Source organism: Eurytemora carolleeae, unplaced genomic scaffold (assembly GCF_000591075.1).
Source record: "Eurytemora carolleeae unplaced genomic scaffold, Eaff_2.0 scaffold1, whole genome shotgun sequence".
Taxonomy (NCBI): Eukaryota; Metazoa; Arthropoda; class Copepoda; order Calanoida; family Temoridae; genus Eurytemora; species Eurytemora carolleeae.
The window spans coordinates 505611-525619 of NW_019396081.1; the positions used below are offsets into that span (position 1 = coordinate 505611).

Consider the following 20009-nt stretch of genomic DNA (forward strand, 5'->3'; position numbering starts at 1 on the left):
GTATCCTGTATCCTGTATCATGTACCCTGTATCATGTATCCAGTATCCAGTATCATGCACCTAGTATCATGTACCCAGTATTTAGTTTGTATATATGTATGAAGCCAATTTTTTACAGATTGATTCTTGCTGAAGAAGTTTAAACCCTCTTACATGAACTGAACACAAAAGACTATGAATGAAAAATTGCATTTTAATGTTTTTTTTTCAAAAATGGGATTTTTTCGAAAATTGTGCTGATTGTACAGATTTTTTAAAAAAATGTACGGATCTTTAAAAAAATGTACGGATTGGTTTAAAAAAATGTACGGATTGTACGGATTTTTTTTTAAAAAATTGTACGGATTGTTTTTCGAAAATTGTACGGATTGTACGGATTTCTTCTGAAAATGTACGGATTTTTGTACGGATGGGTTCAAAAAAGTTTTGGCCACCCTGTATATTTAAAACTTATTAAAGATTTATGAGAACAAATATGTTAGGTGTAAGGGTCTCCACGGACTAGATGTTCAGCTAACCCTGAAGTTGGGTAAAACCTATGAGTGCCACGCTCTTGAGGCCGCTGCTACTGCAGACCAAGACGCTCATGCCAACAGCATGGTGCCGATTCTAGAATCTCGGGCTGCAACTTATTACAAGGAAAGGGTTTTTTTACATGAAACTAATGACTTAAATGTTCGTGAGATACACGATGTCAGAAGGTTAAGTCGCAATTGTGCAAATTATTTCTAATTCTAAAGCTTTTGACTTCGTCCTACAATCATGTTTCCTGCTTAAGTACATCTTCTTTCATTACAAATATTCTGAAGATGCTCCTCTTACGTTCATTCGGAAATAGTAGAATAAACAATTTTTTATTAGATTTTAAGAACCTTGAAAATTTTTTAAATATTTGATATCAAACTATCCTAACAGGCGGCATTGGCAAGTATTGAGAAAATTGAAGCAGGAGTAGGAATACGTGAACCCATCCTCAGATTGTTTTCCGCAGCTGGAGTTGAACCAGGAAAATCAGAATTGGGGAAAATGCGCGAGTCCGCCAAATTCTTCCTAGCGTGCGAGAACATGCATCTAGGTATGCACGAGGAGGCTCTGGCTAGGTTCCGTGAGGTGAAATCAGCGTTTGCGTCTTTCTATTCTGCCGAGATATACAAGAAGCTTGCCATAGAGGAGAAATTGGCAAACCCAACCCGCTTTGGAGTTTCTCAGACTTACTTGAACTATCTTACTGATGCTAGGGAAGCTTTGTATCTTACTCTAGACCGGCTTAAAGCAGAACCCTCAGGACACGCTCTAAACTGCTCTATCGGAGATGCTGTAGAAGAGGTCGAAAACATGTTGAATTCCTGTGATGCTGTAGAAGAATTACTGAATGGAACATCAGACCAAACAGACACAGCCATGAATAGAACGGAACAACTTTCTAGTACTCCTAGGAGCCGAATCCGTGCTACAGAGCAGTTAGGAACCCCTGGATTAAGAACTCCAAACCGATCTTTGTTCTTGGAGGAGAGAGACGCCAAACCTAGTCCAGAACGCTTGGATGCGCAGATAAGACAGCTCACGCACTCACAGGTACAGACGTTAATCATTTTTGGTAACTCCTAATCCCCCCCTTCGAAAAAAAAATTGTTTTTCTAATTTTTTTCATCTTTTGGTGATTATTTACCCTTTTAAATTTATTAGGTAACATTTTTTTCAATTAAAATCTGAAAGTGCTTTAGGAAACGGTAAATGAGGACAAACTTACTGTTTTCCAAAAAAAAATTCGCATTAAAATTTAGTGCAATATTTTTGATTGGCTTTGTTTTATAATTTTCTGATTTGTTTTTTCTTCCTTTTAATAATTCCTTAGCTTGATGAATTTTCAGGACGGAATCGTCCGACAGATTTCTAACAGAGACCATGAGCTTCTGGAGAATAGCCGTGAGATGCTGGCTTGCTTTAAAGATTTCCGCACTAAAATCCAGGAAGTTTGCATTATTAAATCTGAGATTCAAGAACTGCGTAAAGAGTTAAAAGCTCGCGATGAGAAAACCCATGATCTTCTTCAGAAAATTGTAGACAAGCCTGATCATATTTGTAACACTGAACCCTCGACAAATCTATCAGAGGAAGAGAAACTGCTGCTAGAAAGCTTTGGAATAGGATCACAGACAACAGCTTCTGCTTCCGCAGCAGCAGCAGCTTTTCATCCGTTAATAAACCTCCAACAGCAGCAACTAATGATGGCCATGGCCGCTGCACAGCAACCTTTAACTCCAAGACCTATGGGAGTTCGTCCCGGCCTATCAATGCCAGGGATGAGTCCAGGTCCTTTTAATCAAGGAATGCTGGGATTATATGGAAGTCCTCTGAATATGTACGGTGTTCAACTTCCTACCATACCTGCCCCAAACAGTTCCGAGATATCTGTTCTTCAAAACCATCCCTCCATAAATAACAAGGGTCTTCCTTCTCATGTGACAACCCCTACCCATCCCAGTGTTATCACACCTGTCCAGAATAGGCCTTTAGAAACAGGTCCACCGTCTAATGTAGTGATCAGTAAATCTGATTTGATCCCAACAGTAGCTCCTCCAGCAGTTAGCTTCAGTGTTACAGTTCCTGCGCAGCATAGGTTTGGTGTTGTTCCACAACCACCTACTACTCCACAGCAGAATAGGCTTCAACCAAGCACTCCTCAGTCTGCATATAAAACACCTGGAACTGGGCCTTCTACCCCTCATGGCTTTCAGATATCTCTCCCAACATCCTCTCCTGTAGTTCCTGTGTCACCTTTTAAAGATGAAGATGCCCCTGCTGTTCCTCTTACGACCCAGTCACTTCTGTCATCTGTGCCCTCTCCAGCATATTCAGCTGTCACGCCCTCTCCAGACAAAGGAATTGTCACCAGCTCCTCGAAGTCCAGGATGTCAAGTGGCGGAACTCCAAAAGCTCGCGAACCGTCAATTGGTGAAGAGCCTGAGGAATATGAACCGGAAGTTGATTTCAAGCCTGTTGTCCCACTTCCAGAGGAAATTGAGGTCATCACTGGTGAAGAAGATGAGGATATCTTGTTTGAAGATCGTGCAAAGCTTTTCAGATTCTCAGATGATTCTAAAGAATGGAAGGAGAGAGGTCTGGGCCAGGCTAAAATCCTGAGGAATAAAGAAACAGGACAAGTCCGGTTTCTTATGCGAAGAGATCAAACCTTTAAGATTTGTGCCAATCACACTATTCTTTCCGAAATTAAACTTGATTTGATGAAAGGAAACACAAAGGCAAGGATTTGGGGTGCTCAGGATTTCTCTGATGGAGAATTAACCACAGAAAAGTTTTGTATAAAAATGAAGACTGAAGAACAGATTGAGAAGTTTCATGCTGCATTTGTTGAAGCCGCTAAGACTGCTGTATCAAGGAGCCCTAAGAAGCCGGAAAAGGCTGTTGAAAAAGCTTCAACGGGGAAAAGTTTAGCCGATTTTGCTGCTGCCCAGAAGTCTGGCAGCTGGGAGTGTGAAGGATGTCTTACTAGAAATGATAACGCTAAGATTCAATGTCTAGCCTGTGAAGGAGCAAAGCCAGGTTGTGAGGAAGAGGTTAAGAAACTGAAAGAAGCAGCAAAACCTGCCGCAGCAGTCATGACCATTGGTGCGGGAGGAGGATTCAAGTTCGGAGGAGGTTCTACAACTTCAGGACCCAGTTCATCTGGCTTCTCTTTCGGTTCTACAGAAGGAACTGCTAAAACTTTTCAGACTGGTGGCATTTCATTCGGAACTCCCAAGCTTGCTTCATCGGACACTGTCAGTTTTGGAACACCAAAAACAACAGAAATAGGCTTTGGAGCTCCAAAGACAAATGGAGCATCTCTTGGAGGTTTTATTTTTTCAACTACTCCAACAGTAGCCAAGCCTGAAGAAAAAAAAGTTGAAGCGATTTCTTCTGCTGAAGTTCCTAAACCCAGTCCGTTCTCTGGATTTTCATTTAATACTGGTTCAAAGATTGAACAAGTCAAACCTGATGAGAAGAAGGAAACAGAGAAACCAGTTCTTGGAGCAAATACATTCGTTAGTTTTGAATCCCTGGGTAAACAATCTACTGAAGGTATTGCATCTGATCCAAACTTTAAAGGTTTCAATACAGTCGGATCTAAACTGTTTACTCCTCAGAAAGCTGAAGAAGATGGAGAAGGTGGTGATGCTGAGGATTATGAACCTGATGTTCAGTTCCAACCTGTTATTCCACTTCCAGAGTTGGTTGAAGTTAAAACTGGAGAAGAGGATGAAGACATTCTATTCTCAGAGCGAAGCAAACTGTTCCGGTATGTGCCTGAGAGTAAGGAATGGAAAGAGAGGGGAATTGGAGAATTCAAGATTTTGAAAAACCGCGCATCTGGTAAAATACGTTTCCTGATGAGAAGAGAGCAGGTTCATAAGATTTGTTGTAACCATAATCTTACTGTAGACATTGAGATCAAACCTATGGCAACTTCTGACAAGGCTTGGACATGGACAGCCCCAGACTTTTCCGAAGGAGAGATTAAGAACGAAGTGTTTAGTCTTAGATTCAAGAATGCAGATATTGCTGGAACCTTCAAGACTGTAGTTGATGATTGCCAGAAAGAATTGAAAAATAAGCCTTCAGTTTCCAGCCGTACTGTTCCTCAAACCACCGATTCTACCAATCCAAGCAAAGGTGGAAGTTTGGCTGATTTTGCTGCTGCCCAGAAGTCTGGTAGCTGGGAGTGTGAAGGATGTCTTACTAGAAATGATAACGCTAAGATTCAATGTCTAGCCTGTGAAGGAGCAAAGCCAGGTTGTGAGGAAGAGGTTAAGAAACTGAAAGAAGCAGCAAAACCTGCCGCAGCAGTCATGACCATTGGTGCGGGAGGAGGATTCAAGTTCGGAGGAGGTGTTACTCCAGCCAGCAGTGGATCAGGTTGGATTATTTATATAGTAATTGGATTTAAAGCGGATAATTACTAGATAAATCTAGTTTTTACCGTAATCTTCGTGGGACGTATTTTTTTGAATTGGTATGTATTAAATGCTTGGTAAGCAGGTTTTCATATAGATTTTATTTTGATCCTTTTATTCCGTTTTACTTAATTTGTTCGTTTTTTCAAGGATTTGTGTTCGGTGGGGGATCCTCTACTGCCACATCAACACCAGGTTTCAGTTTCGGAACTCCAAAATCCACCGCTGAAGTGTCGAAGGAGGATTCTCCTAAACCTCCGTTTGGAACCAAGGACACCCATGAGTTTAGTTTTGGTGGGATTAGAACAAGTCCAAGAAAGCACAATGAGAGTACAACCTCTGAGAATGATCTTTACCAAGAGGACGAGGGAGAGAATATATACTTTGAACCTGTTATTCCACTCCCAGAGAAAGTTGATGTTAAAACTGGTGAAGAGGAAGAAACTGTTCTCTACTCACACAAAGCTAAGGTTTTCAGATTTACTGACGGAGAATGGAAGGAACGTGGAATTGGGGATATTAAGATTTTAAAGCACGAGAAAACTGGCAAAGTTCGTTTGTTGATGCGACGGGAGCAAGTTCTAAAGATTTGTCTAAATCATTATGTGACTCCTCAGCTTGTTTCTAACTTCAAGGAGAAAGACACTAAGTCCTGGACCTGGGCGGCTCAAGACTTCTCTGATGGAGAACTTACAAGTATGACATTTGCTCTCCGTTTCAAAACTCCAGAAATTTCTTCGGACTTCAAATCTGCTCTTGACACTGCTATGTCTTCTTTCGGAGCCCTTACTCCCTCTGAATCTAAACCAACCGAGTCAGTCATCAAACCATCGGTTTCTGAACCTGCTTCAAAGCCTTCTCCAAGTGTAAACGAGGATGAAAACCTGTTCCCTCTGAAAGATTTTAAACCCTTAAAACATATTGAACGTGAGAATGAACTCAGTTTTGATGGTCTTGGATTGAAGTTAAACACAGAAGAGGATGCTAAAGGTAAGAAATGTTATCAATAACCAAACTTAATAGTTCTGAGATATAGAAATCCCAATAAACTTTAATTTATTTAAATGGAGTGTTGGCGAACAATTAATGGGGTATAGGCTGATATCTATTTTTACTTCCTACTGTTTGCGTCTATGAAGAATAAATGATTAAAAACGGGCGTCTTATACCCAAGAGCGTAGTGTCCATACAAATTCACGGAGTTTCATAATTCCACTCTGAACGTAAATAATTAAATTTAATTTAAAACTACTCACTCAGATAATACAATCTACATTTGTTGAATTCTATTCAATGCACTCGTATAAAATTGATATTTCATATTATATCATATCTGTTCGGTTCCATAGTAGTAAAGCTATCGTGTAAGAATTCCCATTATTACACGGTTCAGGAGGAAAATTTTAATATTGTTCGCTTCCTTGCGTTTAAGAATGCTTATTCTTACACTGAAGGTGTAGAATTTTCATTCTTTAACGCTCAGACCGTGTAAGAATGGAAATTATTACACGGTCAGAGCGNTAACTCAGGCCTGCGGCCTTCGTTAAAGAATGCATCAAGATTATTTCATCTCGTTTAAGAATTTCCATTATTACATTTTTTTCCTCATAAGATTATCATATTATTATTACTTCATAAGAGTGTTACTTTTGAAAATATTCATTCCTGAAATTTCGAGGATTTTTGAAAATGAAAACCACATTTTCATATTTTCAATAAGTGCCTAGAATCCATTTAATTTTGATGTGAATCCAGATCCGGATCCTGGATCAGCACTGGAAAAAATGGATCCGGATCCGGATCCAGGTTATTTCTTTAAAATTTACTGCATTTTTTACCAGACTAGAATTTTCAATTTTGTTGTCTTATTTCTTTCGCTTATTTTTATGATAAAACTTATTATACCACATTCTTATCGGATTTACTACGTAGCCAAATCCGGAATATTTCTTGTTAATGTCACCCATTTTGTGTAATAATTATGATATTCCACGAACCAAGTGACAATATCAAGAATTATTCATAAACCATTTTGAAATCAAAAAAAATTTTATATCTAATCTTTTTTTCAATTGTTCAGATTGAGGGTTTGAGAGAAAAACATTTTTTTCCAGTTCTTGATTGATATCTTGCCCTTTGGATCCGCATTTTTTTTTATCCGGATCCAGGAAGCCAAAATTTTGCGGATCCAATGGGGATCATAAGCACTGTTTTCCATAAGGAATGTTAGAAAATCCAGCGGCAGCCGGGAAAACAAGTTTTAAGCGAAAAATTAATTTAAGAAAAAAAATAGTATGAAATATGAACTATTGAATTGAGTTCGATAATTTTAATTTTAAATGTAATTGAATTATTTACGATCTGAGTGGAATAGACGAAACAGATAAGTAAAATTAGCAGCTATCGATATCGAATTAAATTCCACGTCAACCTACACCCCCTTTCATTTTTCGCGAACAATCACTAACATAAAATTATTTATAATATTTTTTTACCAATGTTGCTGGTTGATAATACTTTTATTATACTTATTATTTAAGATGTTTCTGAAAAGATCCGTATTGAGAAAAGTATGAATACACTTACTCTATCTGGTAACACAGTTGGCATTGAGGCGGCCAAAGCCATAGGTAACAAATAAACTTTTTACTAAATAACTTTTTATAATTAAAAATCAATTTAGAAATTTTTTTTTTTTTTCTCAGGGAAAGCGCTGGAGTCTCAGCCTGAATTTCGACGAGCTCACTGGAAGGATATGTTCACAGGAAGGATGAAAACTGAAATTCCTCCTGCACTTATCAATCTTACCAGGTTAGATTTTCGTTATTTTTATTCAATACTGAGATAATATTTCGACATTTTTTTTCAAAACGATGTTGGAATTTCTTAAAGTGAGATGTTCATTTAATAAAAAACAATGGTAAGAAACAGATTAACAAATAAATTATTAAAAAGAATTAGGACTTCATTATAAACATAATTGAGAACCCAGTTTAATATTTTTTTCAGGAGTCAATTTTCCGCTCCTCCTTAAGAGGGATTGATGAAAGATGAAAAATAATGTCGTTTATTTTCTTTCATTCTTTCGGGGGGGGNTTCCCCCCCCCCCATAATAATATTTCAAGAAACATGTTACTGGTGCGAAAAAGAAGTCACATTATTTCCAAAAAAAATTTCCCATTCATTGCTTTGTATAGAAAAACATGATCAAATCATGAATTTTTTAGGGGGATTATGACGGCACATGCTCAGCTTGTAGAACTGGATCTCAGTGACAACGCTTTCGGACCCATAGGTAATATTTACACTCAAGTTCAAACAGAATTTATTAAATAAGACTTGATCGATTATGTTTCTGACCTAAAAATGTATTACAAAGCTTAGAATTAATTAGAAATGTACGTTAGATCATGCTTTGATAATTATCAAAGATATAATACTCTAGTGTAGGTTTGAAATGTGCTTATTTTGGAAATAAATATATTTTTTTTAGGAATGGAGGGTTTAACAACTTTTATGACATCTCCTTCCTGTTTCACCCTCCAGGAGCTAAGACTGAACAACACTGGATGCGGAGTAACGGGAGGCAAGCTTCTGGCTAAAACTTTGTTAGAGTGCTACCATCGAGGGAAGAGTGTAGGACACCCATTGGCCTTGAAGGTGTTTGTCCTGGGTCGAAGCCGACAGGAGAACGAGGGAGCTAAAGCCCTGTCTGAGGTATTTAAGCTGATGGGAAGCCTGGAGGAGGTAGTTATGCCTCAAAATGGAATTTATCACGAGGGTCTGACTGCACTTGCAGACGCTCTCAGCTGTAACCCTAACCTACGAATCCTCAACCTCAACGATAATACGTTCACAGACAAAGGTGCTAAGGCGTTTTCTAAAACTTTTAAAAAATTGAACAACCTGGAAGTTCTAAATCTTGGAGACTGTTTGCTGAAATCTGCTGGAGCCAAACTAATCTCCCGTGCGCTTAAAAACAGACATCCAAACCTGACAGAACTAGTCTTAGACTCAAATGAAATTCGTATATCTGGAGGTCTCGAGATCATAGACGTAGTGGCAGGGAAAGATAAGCTTGAGAAACTGAGCATTGACGGAAATTGGTTCGGTGAATCAGGAGCAGAATTATTGAGTAAGAAAATAAAAGCTCTCGGTAAGTCGCATATTCTTGGGTCCTTGGAGGATAATGAAGAGCCGGATGAAGACGAACCTGATCCAGAACTCGAGGATGAAGATGAAGTGGAGCCCAAAACCGTCTCTCCGCCCAAACCAGTTGGATCTATTTTCTCTGGCAGTTCAACCCCGATTATATTTGGTGAATCATCAAGTGTGGCACAGAACTTGTTTGGAGGTTCTTCTAAACCTCTCGGCTCCAGCATCTTTGGTAGCCTAGCGCCAGCAACAACCGCCGGATCATCTATTTTTGGCGGATCTACTCCAAGTAATGTTGAAAAACCCTCACTTTTTGGCGGCGGTATTAAACCCTCTACTGGACTTTTTGGAGCAAGCAGTCAGCCTTCTTCAGGTCTGTTTGGAAGCCCGGCTGCTGCTGGGAGCACCTTGTTTGGAAAACCTATAACTAACTCTTCATTTTCCTTCTCATCTCCATCCTCTGTAAAGTCTGAAACTAAGCCTGACTCAATGTCGGAAGCTGGAAAACTTTTCAATTCAGATCCCAGCTTTAGCTTTGCTTCATTGGCCTCCGCAGGGGAAAGCAGTGGATTCGGTTTTGGAGAAAAAAACGAAGGTTTTAAATTCGAAGGTTCTGGTGCCAAACTGTTTGGGAAAGCTGAAACCTCTCGTAACGATGATGATGACGACGAAGAGGATGAAGACGGAGATGGACATGATCCTCACTTCGAACCAATAGTTCCCTTACCAGAGCTGGTCAGTGTTACAACCGGAGAGGAGGAGGAGGAGGTACTCTTCAAGCATAGAGCCAAGGTTTACAGATTCGACACCGATACTAAGGAGTGGAAGGAACGGGGTGTAGGAGATATCAAGATTCTCAAACATCCCGTCCGAGGATCATTCAGAATTCTTCTCAGGAGAGATCAGGTATTAGGGTTAATGAAAATTATTATGAAAAATAACCGAGTTTATCAGTAGCTTAAAATTGATAATATGCAATCCCATGGCTTGGACGGGTTCAAGTGTGCCAGAAATTGCCACCCATTATTGTTTACCTTTTTATCTATAATTAAATTGTATTTTCCAGGTTTATAAAATCGCCTGCAACCATTTGATCAACAAGGATATGGAGTTGAAGCCCCTGGCTAGCAGTGAGACGGCCTGGTGCTGGTTTGCCATGGATTATGGAGAAGGTTGTGAAGAAGGAAGTTTAGATAAACTGGCGGTCAGGTAATAATTCTTTCAAGAGGAGTTTTAAACTTTACATTTAAGATGGCGCAGATTTACAATGCCTGAACCATCCACATCGGAACCCTTTAACTTAACGCGATGTGTGAAGACAGATGTTTTTTTTCAATGTCTCATCAACCGGTTGATATATTCAGAGCCTAAAAACTGCGGGTTTCCGAAGTGGTATCAATACAAAAGATTCTGAGAGAAATTAAATTTTTCATTGACAATTGATTTGGATATATTTCATTATAGATTAGTTGTCAGTTGTATTTTTTTAATCGAAAATCTTCCAATAAAATAAGGTAAAGCTGACACCGTTTGAAGGCCGAGGTTTAGAATAGTTTGTGCCAGGGGTGTATATTTTCTTAAATCAGATATTTCAGGTTTAAAACTAAAGACACCGCTGTAGAGTTTAAATCTAAGTTTGAGGAATGTCAGCGTGAAATAAAGTCTGGCCCTTCGCCTGCAGTTGTAGAGAGTGGCAAGGATAGAACTGAAACCTCAACAACCGGGACAGATGAAACCCAGAAATATCAGGTGGGATCATTAGTACATCTTTATTTATGTCAAATGATCAAAAGCCATGTAAATTAACAGTGATTTTTTTTAACCACATCCTTACTGGGAGGGAGGGAGGGTGGTTTGCGATTTTCTTAAATTGTCTCATTTCCAATATTTCAGACTAAAAACCTAGCATTCACATTAACAGTAAAAACCGAAATGATTCTGTTGTAATATGTCAAACTATTTCTATATATAGACCTAATTGGATTATTAAAACCCCTTGTATTTTGGGCTCCATAAAAGCCCATTTAATCCAAGTTTAAATTATTATATTTAGACAGAGGATGGCGACGAGGATGAAAGCTACTATGATGAAGAAGATGATGAGGGAGATAACACCCCTATGTTTGAAGCAGAAGCTGAGTTGATGGTCAGAGAAGAGGGGAAAGGTTGGTCTTCTCCAACCCAAGTAATTCTCAGGTATGGCTTCTTCAAAATTGAAGAAAAAAACTGTTCGTTTACTTGTTCAAAGTCCAATATTTTGTATTTTATTGTATTTAGAATAATGTACGACGAGGACGTGTTCGGAGCCCGGATAATTGGTCGTGATGTTGAGGCAGAGGATGATCAACCAGATCTTTGTGATCATGTGATAGCCATGCAGAATATGTAAGCTGATAATTTAAACTGCTTTTTACATTATTTTGATCTAATCGTATGCGAAGCAACTTGAAGTGTCAACGTGATTTTCATCAACTTAATTAAAGATGTACACGCCCGATTCACGATTATGCCTTTAAAATAAATCCTTGTTTGAGCAAAAATGAAAGCGATTTCCTTGTTTTTATCAGTGCTTAGGATCCAAATAATTTTGATGCGGATCCGGATCCTAGATCCGCACTGGAAAAAAGTGGACCCGGATCTTCCACATTTTAAGGGTGCTTTGAATCGGGCATATAACTCAATTAACCATTTAGATGTGTGGGGGGGGGGGTCAACTTTTTCACTTTTTGTTATGAAAACTCTTTAGGAAAAGAATATACACAAATTGTCGATGTAAAACAGCAATTACCATTTCTTCACATCTGTATAATCTGTTTCAAATTGATATTGATAATCAGGTTTTGCATCGGAGTAAAATTATGTTAATTGTTTAGTCTTGAGGATGATCTGAGCTGGACAGCTCTGGATTATGCAAGTGAAGATCCTGTCAGGAAAACCTTCAAAGTTTCCTTTAATTCCCGGGACATCATCAACGATTTCAAGGATACATTCGCACAGGGCAAGGTTAGTTTTTTTGAGGTTTTCGGTTTTTCGTCCGTTCTCCAAAATCTTTGTTTGATAAAACTAAATGGTGTAACGCTGTGCCCTGAAGACATACTGGGGAATTCCACCATGGCCGGGTTCACTTTCAGATTTACACTTTTGATTTGATTTGATTTGATTTGATTTGATTTGATTTGATTTGATTTGATTTGATTTGATTTGATTTGATTTGATTTGATTTGATTTGATTTGATTACTGGAGTGTTTTGGTAACAGCTTTTAGCGCTATCTAAGCTCTCCTATTGCTATAGTTTCACATATATTGTATGTACTCCAGTTTGTATAATAAATGCTTGATTGTTAAGGAGTTTGCTGAGCAGTGTGAGATACTTGAGACCGGGCCTGGAGAGGAGCTGGATCCGTCCCAGGCTTATTACGGAGTTGGAGGTGATTAGAGGTGACATATTAAAAAACACAAATTCTAAATAAGAAATTAAATTTCAACTATATGTTATAACTATTTATCATGATCAGTACTAATTCCTTCAGATTTTGATATCTCTACTTTACTGTCATAAGTATCATATGTATTGTGTTGTGTACAATGTATTTTGTATTTATATTGATTTGTTGATCATGTGGTCTTTGTTTAGGATTAGAAAACTTCGTTAGCTGTGATCCAACTCTCTCAGCGACTCTCAACCAGATTTTTAAATAAACCCGACTCATTCACCTCAATCTTCGAAATCTTAGTGAAAATTAATTTTGTAATGATAAACTAAAAATAATTTAGTTCATTTTAAACCACTCACTTTTGTCAGTGATCTTCGAAATCAATAAATATTTTTCTTTAAATCTGTTATGTTTTGTAAGTTCACAATAACGGAGTAGTTTTGTTTGGACTGGGAATTGAACATGTTAGGAATGACCATAGTTTCGTTTAACACTGCAGTCATTAGATTTCGATAGCTGGTTCGAAAAAGCATACTGGTAAAAAAATCACAAATGTTTACATCTTTCATCTTTCCGTGATAAATTGTTGGAACTAACATTGAATTTAGATTTTTTACATAAAGAGAAAAATTTCTCAGGAAGAGGGATTTGTGATTTTTGTTTTGCATTTTTGCACTGTTCACATCGATAGCTTGATCTGTAGTTAATCTACAGATTCAATAAACCGTGATGTGCCAATTAGATATCCGTAAATTAGCCAATCAGAAGCCAGTGATATTTGTGTTCAAGCAGTGAAATTGCTGATATCCATAAAAGGATCAAGCAGGGTGCGGGGGCCCTCGTGTATGAAATGATCATGTATGATGTGGGCAAAAAATGCTAAATTTAAGTAAGTAAGAATTTAAAACCTCCAAAAATAGAGGTTGTGGGAATATTTCCCCACATTTTGAACCAATATAAAAATATAAAGGAAAGGTAAAGTTACATATTTATTCTTTACATAATATTTAATATAAACTGGTGGCGGATTATTAGTAATTTTCCAAGATGAACTATCAAATTTTAGAAATGTAAATGATAGTTTTATTTGTAAGTTTTAAAAAAATAAAATAGGCTTTATGGGTTGTGAAAGCCTTTCATAGTTCATAGAATTCATAGTTTTAAATATCAAGGATCTACGACATCGGTGGCCGAATTTAAAGAATTTGAGCGGCGGCTTAGATTTAATCCGCGGTTTAAATATGGTTGGTTCCACTTAAGATTGTGTCAAATGTTTCAAGATTTAAGCCGGCGCTAACTTTATACCGGGTTTTGGCGGATTTAAACCGCGGCTCAAATTCTTTAAATTCCATCTCAGGTTGCACAGATGTAGGGATTATAATTTTGAGTTTGTGGCAGAAACTCTTTTTCCTTTGGACCTCTGATAATGTAATAAACAAATAAATGTTCTAATCCAAGAAAAGTCTTAAGTATGAAATGTACGGGTACGGCTCTTTGATAAAGATAAAAAACTTTTCAGTACTTTAGTCAAATAGGGATTTTTAGGTGGGGCACAAAATCTTCTAGGGGTGCACAAACAATCGGCCCCCCCTAAACTACAGCTCTCGTACGCCCCTGATCAAGTAGATTCTGCACGGAAAATTCAGAAGTGGGTAATAAGATAATGGGTATCCTACAGAAGAAACAAATTTTCAATAAGATGGGAAATATTTCGTGTTAGAAATGTTTAATAAGTATTCTTCCTGTAAAGAAATTTTTCTTTTCTTTTTTGGCTATTTTTTGTTGAAGCTTGATTTGGAATACAGAAGTTTTTGTTGAAGCTTGATTTGGAATACAGAAGTTTTTGTTAAAGCTTGATTTGTAGTACAGAAGTTTTTGTTGAAGCTTATTTGGAGTACAGAAATTTTTGCTGAAGCTTGATTTGGAATACAGAAGTTTTTGTTGAAGCTTGATTTGGAATACAGAAGTTTTTGTTGAAGCTCGATTTGGAATACAGAAGTTTTTGTTCAAGCTTGATTTGGAGTACAGATGTTTTTGTCTTTAAATCCCATGATATGATTTGACAGGAACTTAACTGAGGCTGGATATCTTTAAAATTCGGTGATGGTGATGGACCAAACCTCTGTATTAGTTCCACATTTATTAAAAATATATTTCGGTCTGGGTTAACCCTCTTCTGTCACAAAGGTTAAAAACAAACTGGATATTTTTAAACTTTGTATTACAAGGTTGTACTTGCTATATAGAAACCTCAATCAAGAGATGAATGCATCTCAATACTCATCTTTTTACATGTTGATCTTTGTTAATTACACAAATCTTTTAATCAGGACATAATTCAACAATATTCAACAATATTCATCAATATTCATCAATATTTAATTTGAATGGACATAAACGTAACTTGCAGAACACAAATATTTTAAAAGCTTACGATGCTAGTCAGCAGAAAAATGTTTTTATTTCTACAAGAAGCCCCCTCCCCATTAGTTTTTTTTGGGGGTTTTGTTTAAAACTTTACCATGCACATATTCGGGTTGTGGAGCTTTCTTTGACTCTATTGTTGCTTTGTCAAAACAATCCAACAAAAATTGTAACTTCTTGTCTTGTGTTTCTTGTATCTAGTCTGCTGAGTTGAACGGCCCAGCAACAAGTATACTGCGTAGTTAAATCTGCTGATCATGAATATACGCCTGACATACAGGGATATATATTTACTCGTGGAATTAAAGAATTGAAGATGGTGTTAAAAATAAACTGTGATCAAAAGACGATTCGAATTCTATCCATTCTATTCCTATGTAATATGTAATATTTCCGCCCATTGTACCTTAGTAAAACAATCTTTCAGAGGCAAGCATAAAAACATTTTTATATGATTCTATTAGTAGAAATGTAATCATTTAACCTATTACGATTGAGATCCTTTTTCCGACGTACTTTCTGAACCTTTTTTTTAAATCCTCCCTTGCACCGAACCATTTAAAATAGTGGTATAAATTTTAATGAGCAGGCCTTGAAAAGTTTGACTAGGTTGGGGTTGGAAAACACCCCACCCACCAACCCCTCCTAATCTATAGACGAAAATAGCCCACTCGGGATAGGGTGGAGACTATTTGACTAATCAATTAAGGCTAAAAAGAAAGTATATTTTTTACCTCTACTAAGTCTTTAAAAGTATAATATGCTGCTATATGTTTTTAGAAGTCATTTGATAATATAGAATATGATATGTTTCATGTTTACAGTAAACATCAAAGCACCCTCCATAACAAAAAATACAGTTTTATATTTTCAATCATGAATATGATGCCATGACAAGATAAAGTATAGCGTTTTGACGCAGAAAAGAAAAACTAAACAAAAACGACTACATAACGATACATGAGCAAATATTAGTTAGGCAGTGAACACTTTTAAATTTGTTGGTTCCTAATCAAAAGTTTAACTTTCGTAAAATTTAGAATATTATTTAACCCTGTTCTCCCAACAACCTAATATTTTCAAAACAAAAACAGAAGGATCGCCAAGTTGACCTACGCAGTAGCTGCCTGGATCAGGTATAAATGCAGGAGAGGCTTAACCTAAATCAGTTGAATTGAGAATTACAAGAACACAACACTTATTAATGGAGAAACTTGGAGGCAGGGTCAGGTAATTCGTACAACACTTTTTACGCACTTTTATCTTTTCATTAGATTTTTTTCATTTTCGTGTCTTATCCTTTTTTATTTTGTTAGTTTTTGTATTTTTATCTTCAGCTGCAAATTATATTTTGTTGTTTGGTGACATTAGATATCTTAGAAATGGTTTTTTTTAGAATTTTATCCAATTTTACATCGAAAGGTAAAAATGCACGACTGACTCGTAAAACATGACAAACAATATAATTAAAGATTTAGAAAAAATAGACTCAAGCGATCGTAAACATGTTTATGGAGTTTCCCTCTAGACATTTATTTGTCAGTTTGTGCAGGTTGATGGCAATATTTATTTTATTTTAGAAGAACTTGAAAAAATTCGAATTAAAAAAATATTGAAATTTTAAACAAAATTTTTTTTTGCCTTTTTTACCCCAGGGGTATTCAAGGGTTCCTTAAAAAATTCAGCCAATTTATTTCAGCCGTTTGGCCAGCTTTAACTAACATATATTTATGAATACAAATATATAATAATATGAGCGAAGAGCTTTATTATATAGAAAAAGCATAAATTAAATAATAAATAAAAGTTTTAATCTATATGATATTTTGTAGAAGAGTTACTCTAACAGAGATAGAGGAAGGAAAAGAATGGAACTGGCCAAATCCAGAAAATATTGATGAACAGGTATTTTTTCAATAATCATTTGGTACAAAAGTATATACAGGGTGTCCCAATAAACATGGGAATTCAGTGACGAATTAGATATCGTCTTTTTAAATAGGTATCTTTAAATAGGTATCACAATGCTAATTCATAACAAAGACTATATCGAATTCGTCACTGAATTCCCATGTTTTTTGGGACACCCTGTACAATAGTTGTTAATTTTCCCCGAAGCAACTTCCAAAGTGAATGAATTTCAAATTACATTGTCATCTGTCTATTATGACTCCCCAATAACACAAGTGTTACCAGGTAACCACCCCTCCCTGCAACCCAGAGCCCCCTTTGGAGTGTTGGAGAGTTAGCATGACATGTGCAATGATACTGTTATACCCGAGTGGCGGTAGCCGAGCCGTGAAGCCCGAACTACCGAAGCCTGTATCTACAGCCCGGTATTAAATATGACTTAAGTTTGTTTTTCTTTTTAAAATTTCCTATGGCCTTCTGGCCCAGCCACTGCTCTACACTCCAGATAGTTAAGATATATTGTAAAGGAACTATAGATTTTAATACTATCACCTGAATGAAACTGAATAAAGCGATTAATAATTTGTAAATGCGTATCCATTTTAAAATGCTATTACTGAAGTATAAGTGAAAATTAAAAATTCTAGATTGCAAATGAAGAGCAAAACACGGATGAAATCTTTGCTCAGTTTGAAGATTTAGTTCAGGTAAAATATTTTTATTTTCTTGAATGAATATCTTTTGATCCTAAACTAATTCAAATTAGAGCTAGGATGTATATGCATATTGCATAGTTCACCCATCGACAGGCCGACTACGAAAGTAGCTTTTCTATCAATTGAATGAATCTAATTAGATATTTTAAAAGTCTAGCTAAACGATACCCTTCAAATCTTTATCTTTATCTTTATCTTTGGAAAACTTCATGAACTATTACGAAAGGTAAAAGCAAGAAAATTGTGTTACTTTATAAAAAAGGTTTAGATGGATTGTTGTGAATCATTCATGGTACTTGAAGCATCACATGAAAATTCATTGGCAGTCCATTTGAAAATAATAATAATAATAATAATAATAATAATAATAATAATAATAATAATAATAAATAATAATTTATATTTAGGACTGGAAGCTGAAGCTTGAGTTGATTGTAGCGGATGGGTTGAGGAAAATGAAGAAGAATTGTCGGGAGAAGAAAACTCAGATGAAGTTTCTACCCGGAGACAGAACTAATGAACGGTTTGTATTCATGATTTAATCATTTTAGTTTCTAATCTTCTAATGATATGTTCACTGTTCAGGGCAGATTTAATTGCAGGAGCTAGAGCTTGTATCCTGGAGGAGTGGAAGAGAGAGATGAACCGAACTCTGGGTGCTACTCAACACAGGCTGAGTAAACTAAACCAGGAGAAGATCCAGGAAACTAGCCAGCTTGTATCTAAGAACTCCAGACCTCACCAAATCATTGCTGCTGGATACAACCTGGAGGACAAGAAGGAAATATCTACCCTTGTTGATCTGAAGGCTTTGATGCGAGACCTGGACGGATTGTTCAATATGTACTCTATCAAGAAGGGAAACAGGAGCAAGGTACCTGTGTATAATAATCTAGTTGGATTAAGTAAAAAGATGTGTCAGACATCTCATTTTGATTTGTGGAAACCAATCTGTTCTCTGCTCAGTATGATCGATTTTCCAGCCAGGAGAGCAATAACTTATAAGGAAAAGGAGGAGGAGATGCTCGACATCTTGAAGGATTTTACTGTAGATCACAGATCTAGAAAAAGTCTGATCTCTGAATGGGAGAATACTTTTCAAAAGAAGGAAATGTCGGTAAAAATAAAAAAGGAAGTAAAAGGACGAAGGGGAAGTAATTCCACACAACGAATGCTGGAAAGAAAAGAAAGAAGAAAGTTTGCGCTCAAAGAATTCGAGTCAAAAGGTAAAAAACATTTCCTTGTTGTTAGGAAGCAGGTTGAGAATTTTGAGATACCAGAGGACATCTTTTCTGATTGGAAAGCTAATCTTGCAAAAACAAAAATAAAGAAGCAAAGAGCTAAAAAGCAAACTAACCGAGCACTGAGGAAACACTTAATTAAATCTTCTATATCTAAGGACTTTAGACCTAAAACATACTCTGAGGCTGTGCAGAAAAACTTGAAAAGAACTGAGCAACCTGCTGCTGAGGAAATATTTGAATATTTTACTAGATACCTTGAAGAGCTGAACCTTGTTCTAGAGAACCCAGGATCTGTAAAAGTTGAAGATATGGCGGATATCTTCCATCCTTTCAGGCATAATTTTCACGTTCCCGAGGATAGGTTGGAGGACATAGATATTCTAGTCTCTACTACTTGTATTCCTTCACTTGATATGTTTCAGTGCGGAACTACAACTATAAAAACTTTTCCAAAAGTATCCTCTGAGTCACCCAAGAAAACATCCTCTAAGAATTCATCCTTCATAGCTGCTGAAGCAAAGAGACAGGCAGCCTTTAAGGCATCTTCTAAAAAAAACCCTAAAACCGGTGTTAAAGTATTAGCCTCCGGAAAAGCTAATGTTTCAGGAAAGGAAAACAAATCAGAAATCCCAGTTCCACATCCAGCAGTTAAAAAGATGGAACTTGAGACGGATAGGAGTGAGAATCCTGTAGAATCAGTATTAGAGGTCCACAAGGAATCAAAACCATTAAAAGAATTTAAAAAGCATAAGATATCCCAAGGGACAAAACCGATGGAACAAGGATATGAAGTAATTTTTCAGGACTGGATATTCAATCTCCAAGAACCCCAAATGAAAACCCTGAGCAAGAAAATCCCGAAACCCCAGTCTCAACCTGAGAAATTGCACCTTGACGATGGATTCCAAGACTACAAGGATTCTCTGAGACAAGATTTTGACAAGATTGTAAAAATTAAAGACAAAAAGAGGAGTCAAGCTGAAAGAAGATCAACAGGACGAAAGATCAAGTAGCTACGTGAAAATTAATTTATTTTATTTATTTTACTCAGAACATATTTGAAAAATAACTTGTAAGATTTAAAAATTTTATATTACAGTTATCCCAAGAATAAATATATATTAGAAAAAATTTAAATTCTTTTTAAACATGACAGCTTAAAGTTTATC

The 20009-nt window shown here is 36.7% G+C and overlaps 2 protein-coding genes across 5 annotated transcripts in view; both read left to right on the plus strand.

Annotated features, from left to right (window-relative positions):
• The window catches only part of LOC111717028 (E3 SUMO-protein ligase RanBP2), a 30391-nt gene extending 17440 nt beyond the window's left edge, over positions 1-12951 (plus strand). Inside the window, exons 20-35 of one of the 4 annotated variants that reach the window (XM_023492567.1) lie at positions 483-639; positions 916-1575; positions 1872-3660; positions 4891-4917; positions 5106-5945; positions 7496-7585; positions 7661-7766; positions 8183-8250; positions 8449-10016; positions 10177-10319; positions 10706-10859; positions 11164-11306; positions 11388-11495; positions 11984-12113; positions 12458-12539; positions 12746-12951. In XM_023492567.1, coding sequence (XP_023348335.1) covers positions 483-639; positions 916-1575; positions 1872-3660; positions 4891-4917; positions 5106-5945; positions 7496-7585; positions 7661-7766; positions 8183-8250; positions 8449-10016; positions 10177-10319; positions 10706-10859; positions 11164-11306; positions 11388-11495; positions 11984-12113; positions 12458-12539; positions 12746-12810 — 6130 coding nt within the window. In that variant the 3' untranslated portion in view covers positions 12811-12951. Of the gene's footprint in view, positions 1-482; positions 640-915; positions 1576-1871; positions 4918-5105; positions 5946-7495; positions 7586-7660; positions 7767-8182; positions 8251-8448; positions 10017-10176; positions 10320-10705; positions 10860-11163; positions 11307-11387; positions 11496-11983; positions 12114-12457; positions 12550-12745 lie in introns of all 4 variants that reach the window. The other 3 variants (XM_023492559.1, XM_023492553.1, XM_023492545.1) reach the window with 3 other exon arrangements.
• A 3140-nt stretch (positions 12952-16091) lies between these two features.
• On the plus strand, positions 16092-19944 carry LOC111716837 (uncharacterized). Its single transcript, XM_023492335.1, has 5 exons — positions 16092-16199; positions 16802-16874; positions 17528-17587; positions 18004-18119; positions 18182-19944. Exons 1-5 carry the CDS (start codon positions 16174-16176, stop codon positions 19851-19853), a joined length of 1947 nt encoding a protein of 648 aa, XP_023348103.1. The 5' UTR covers positions 16092-16173; the 3' UTR covers positions 19854-19944.
• The last annotated feature ends 65 nt before the right edge of the window (positions 19945-20009 follow it).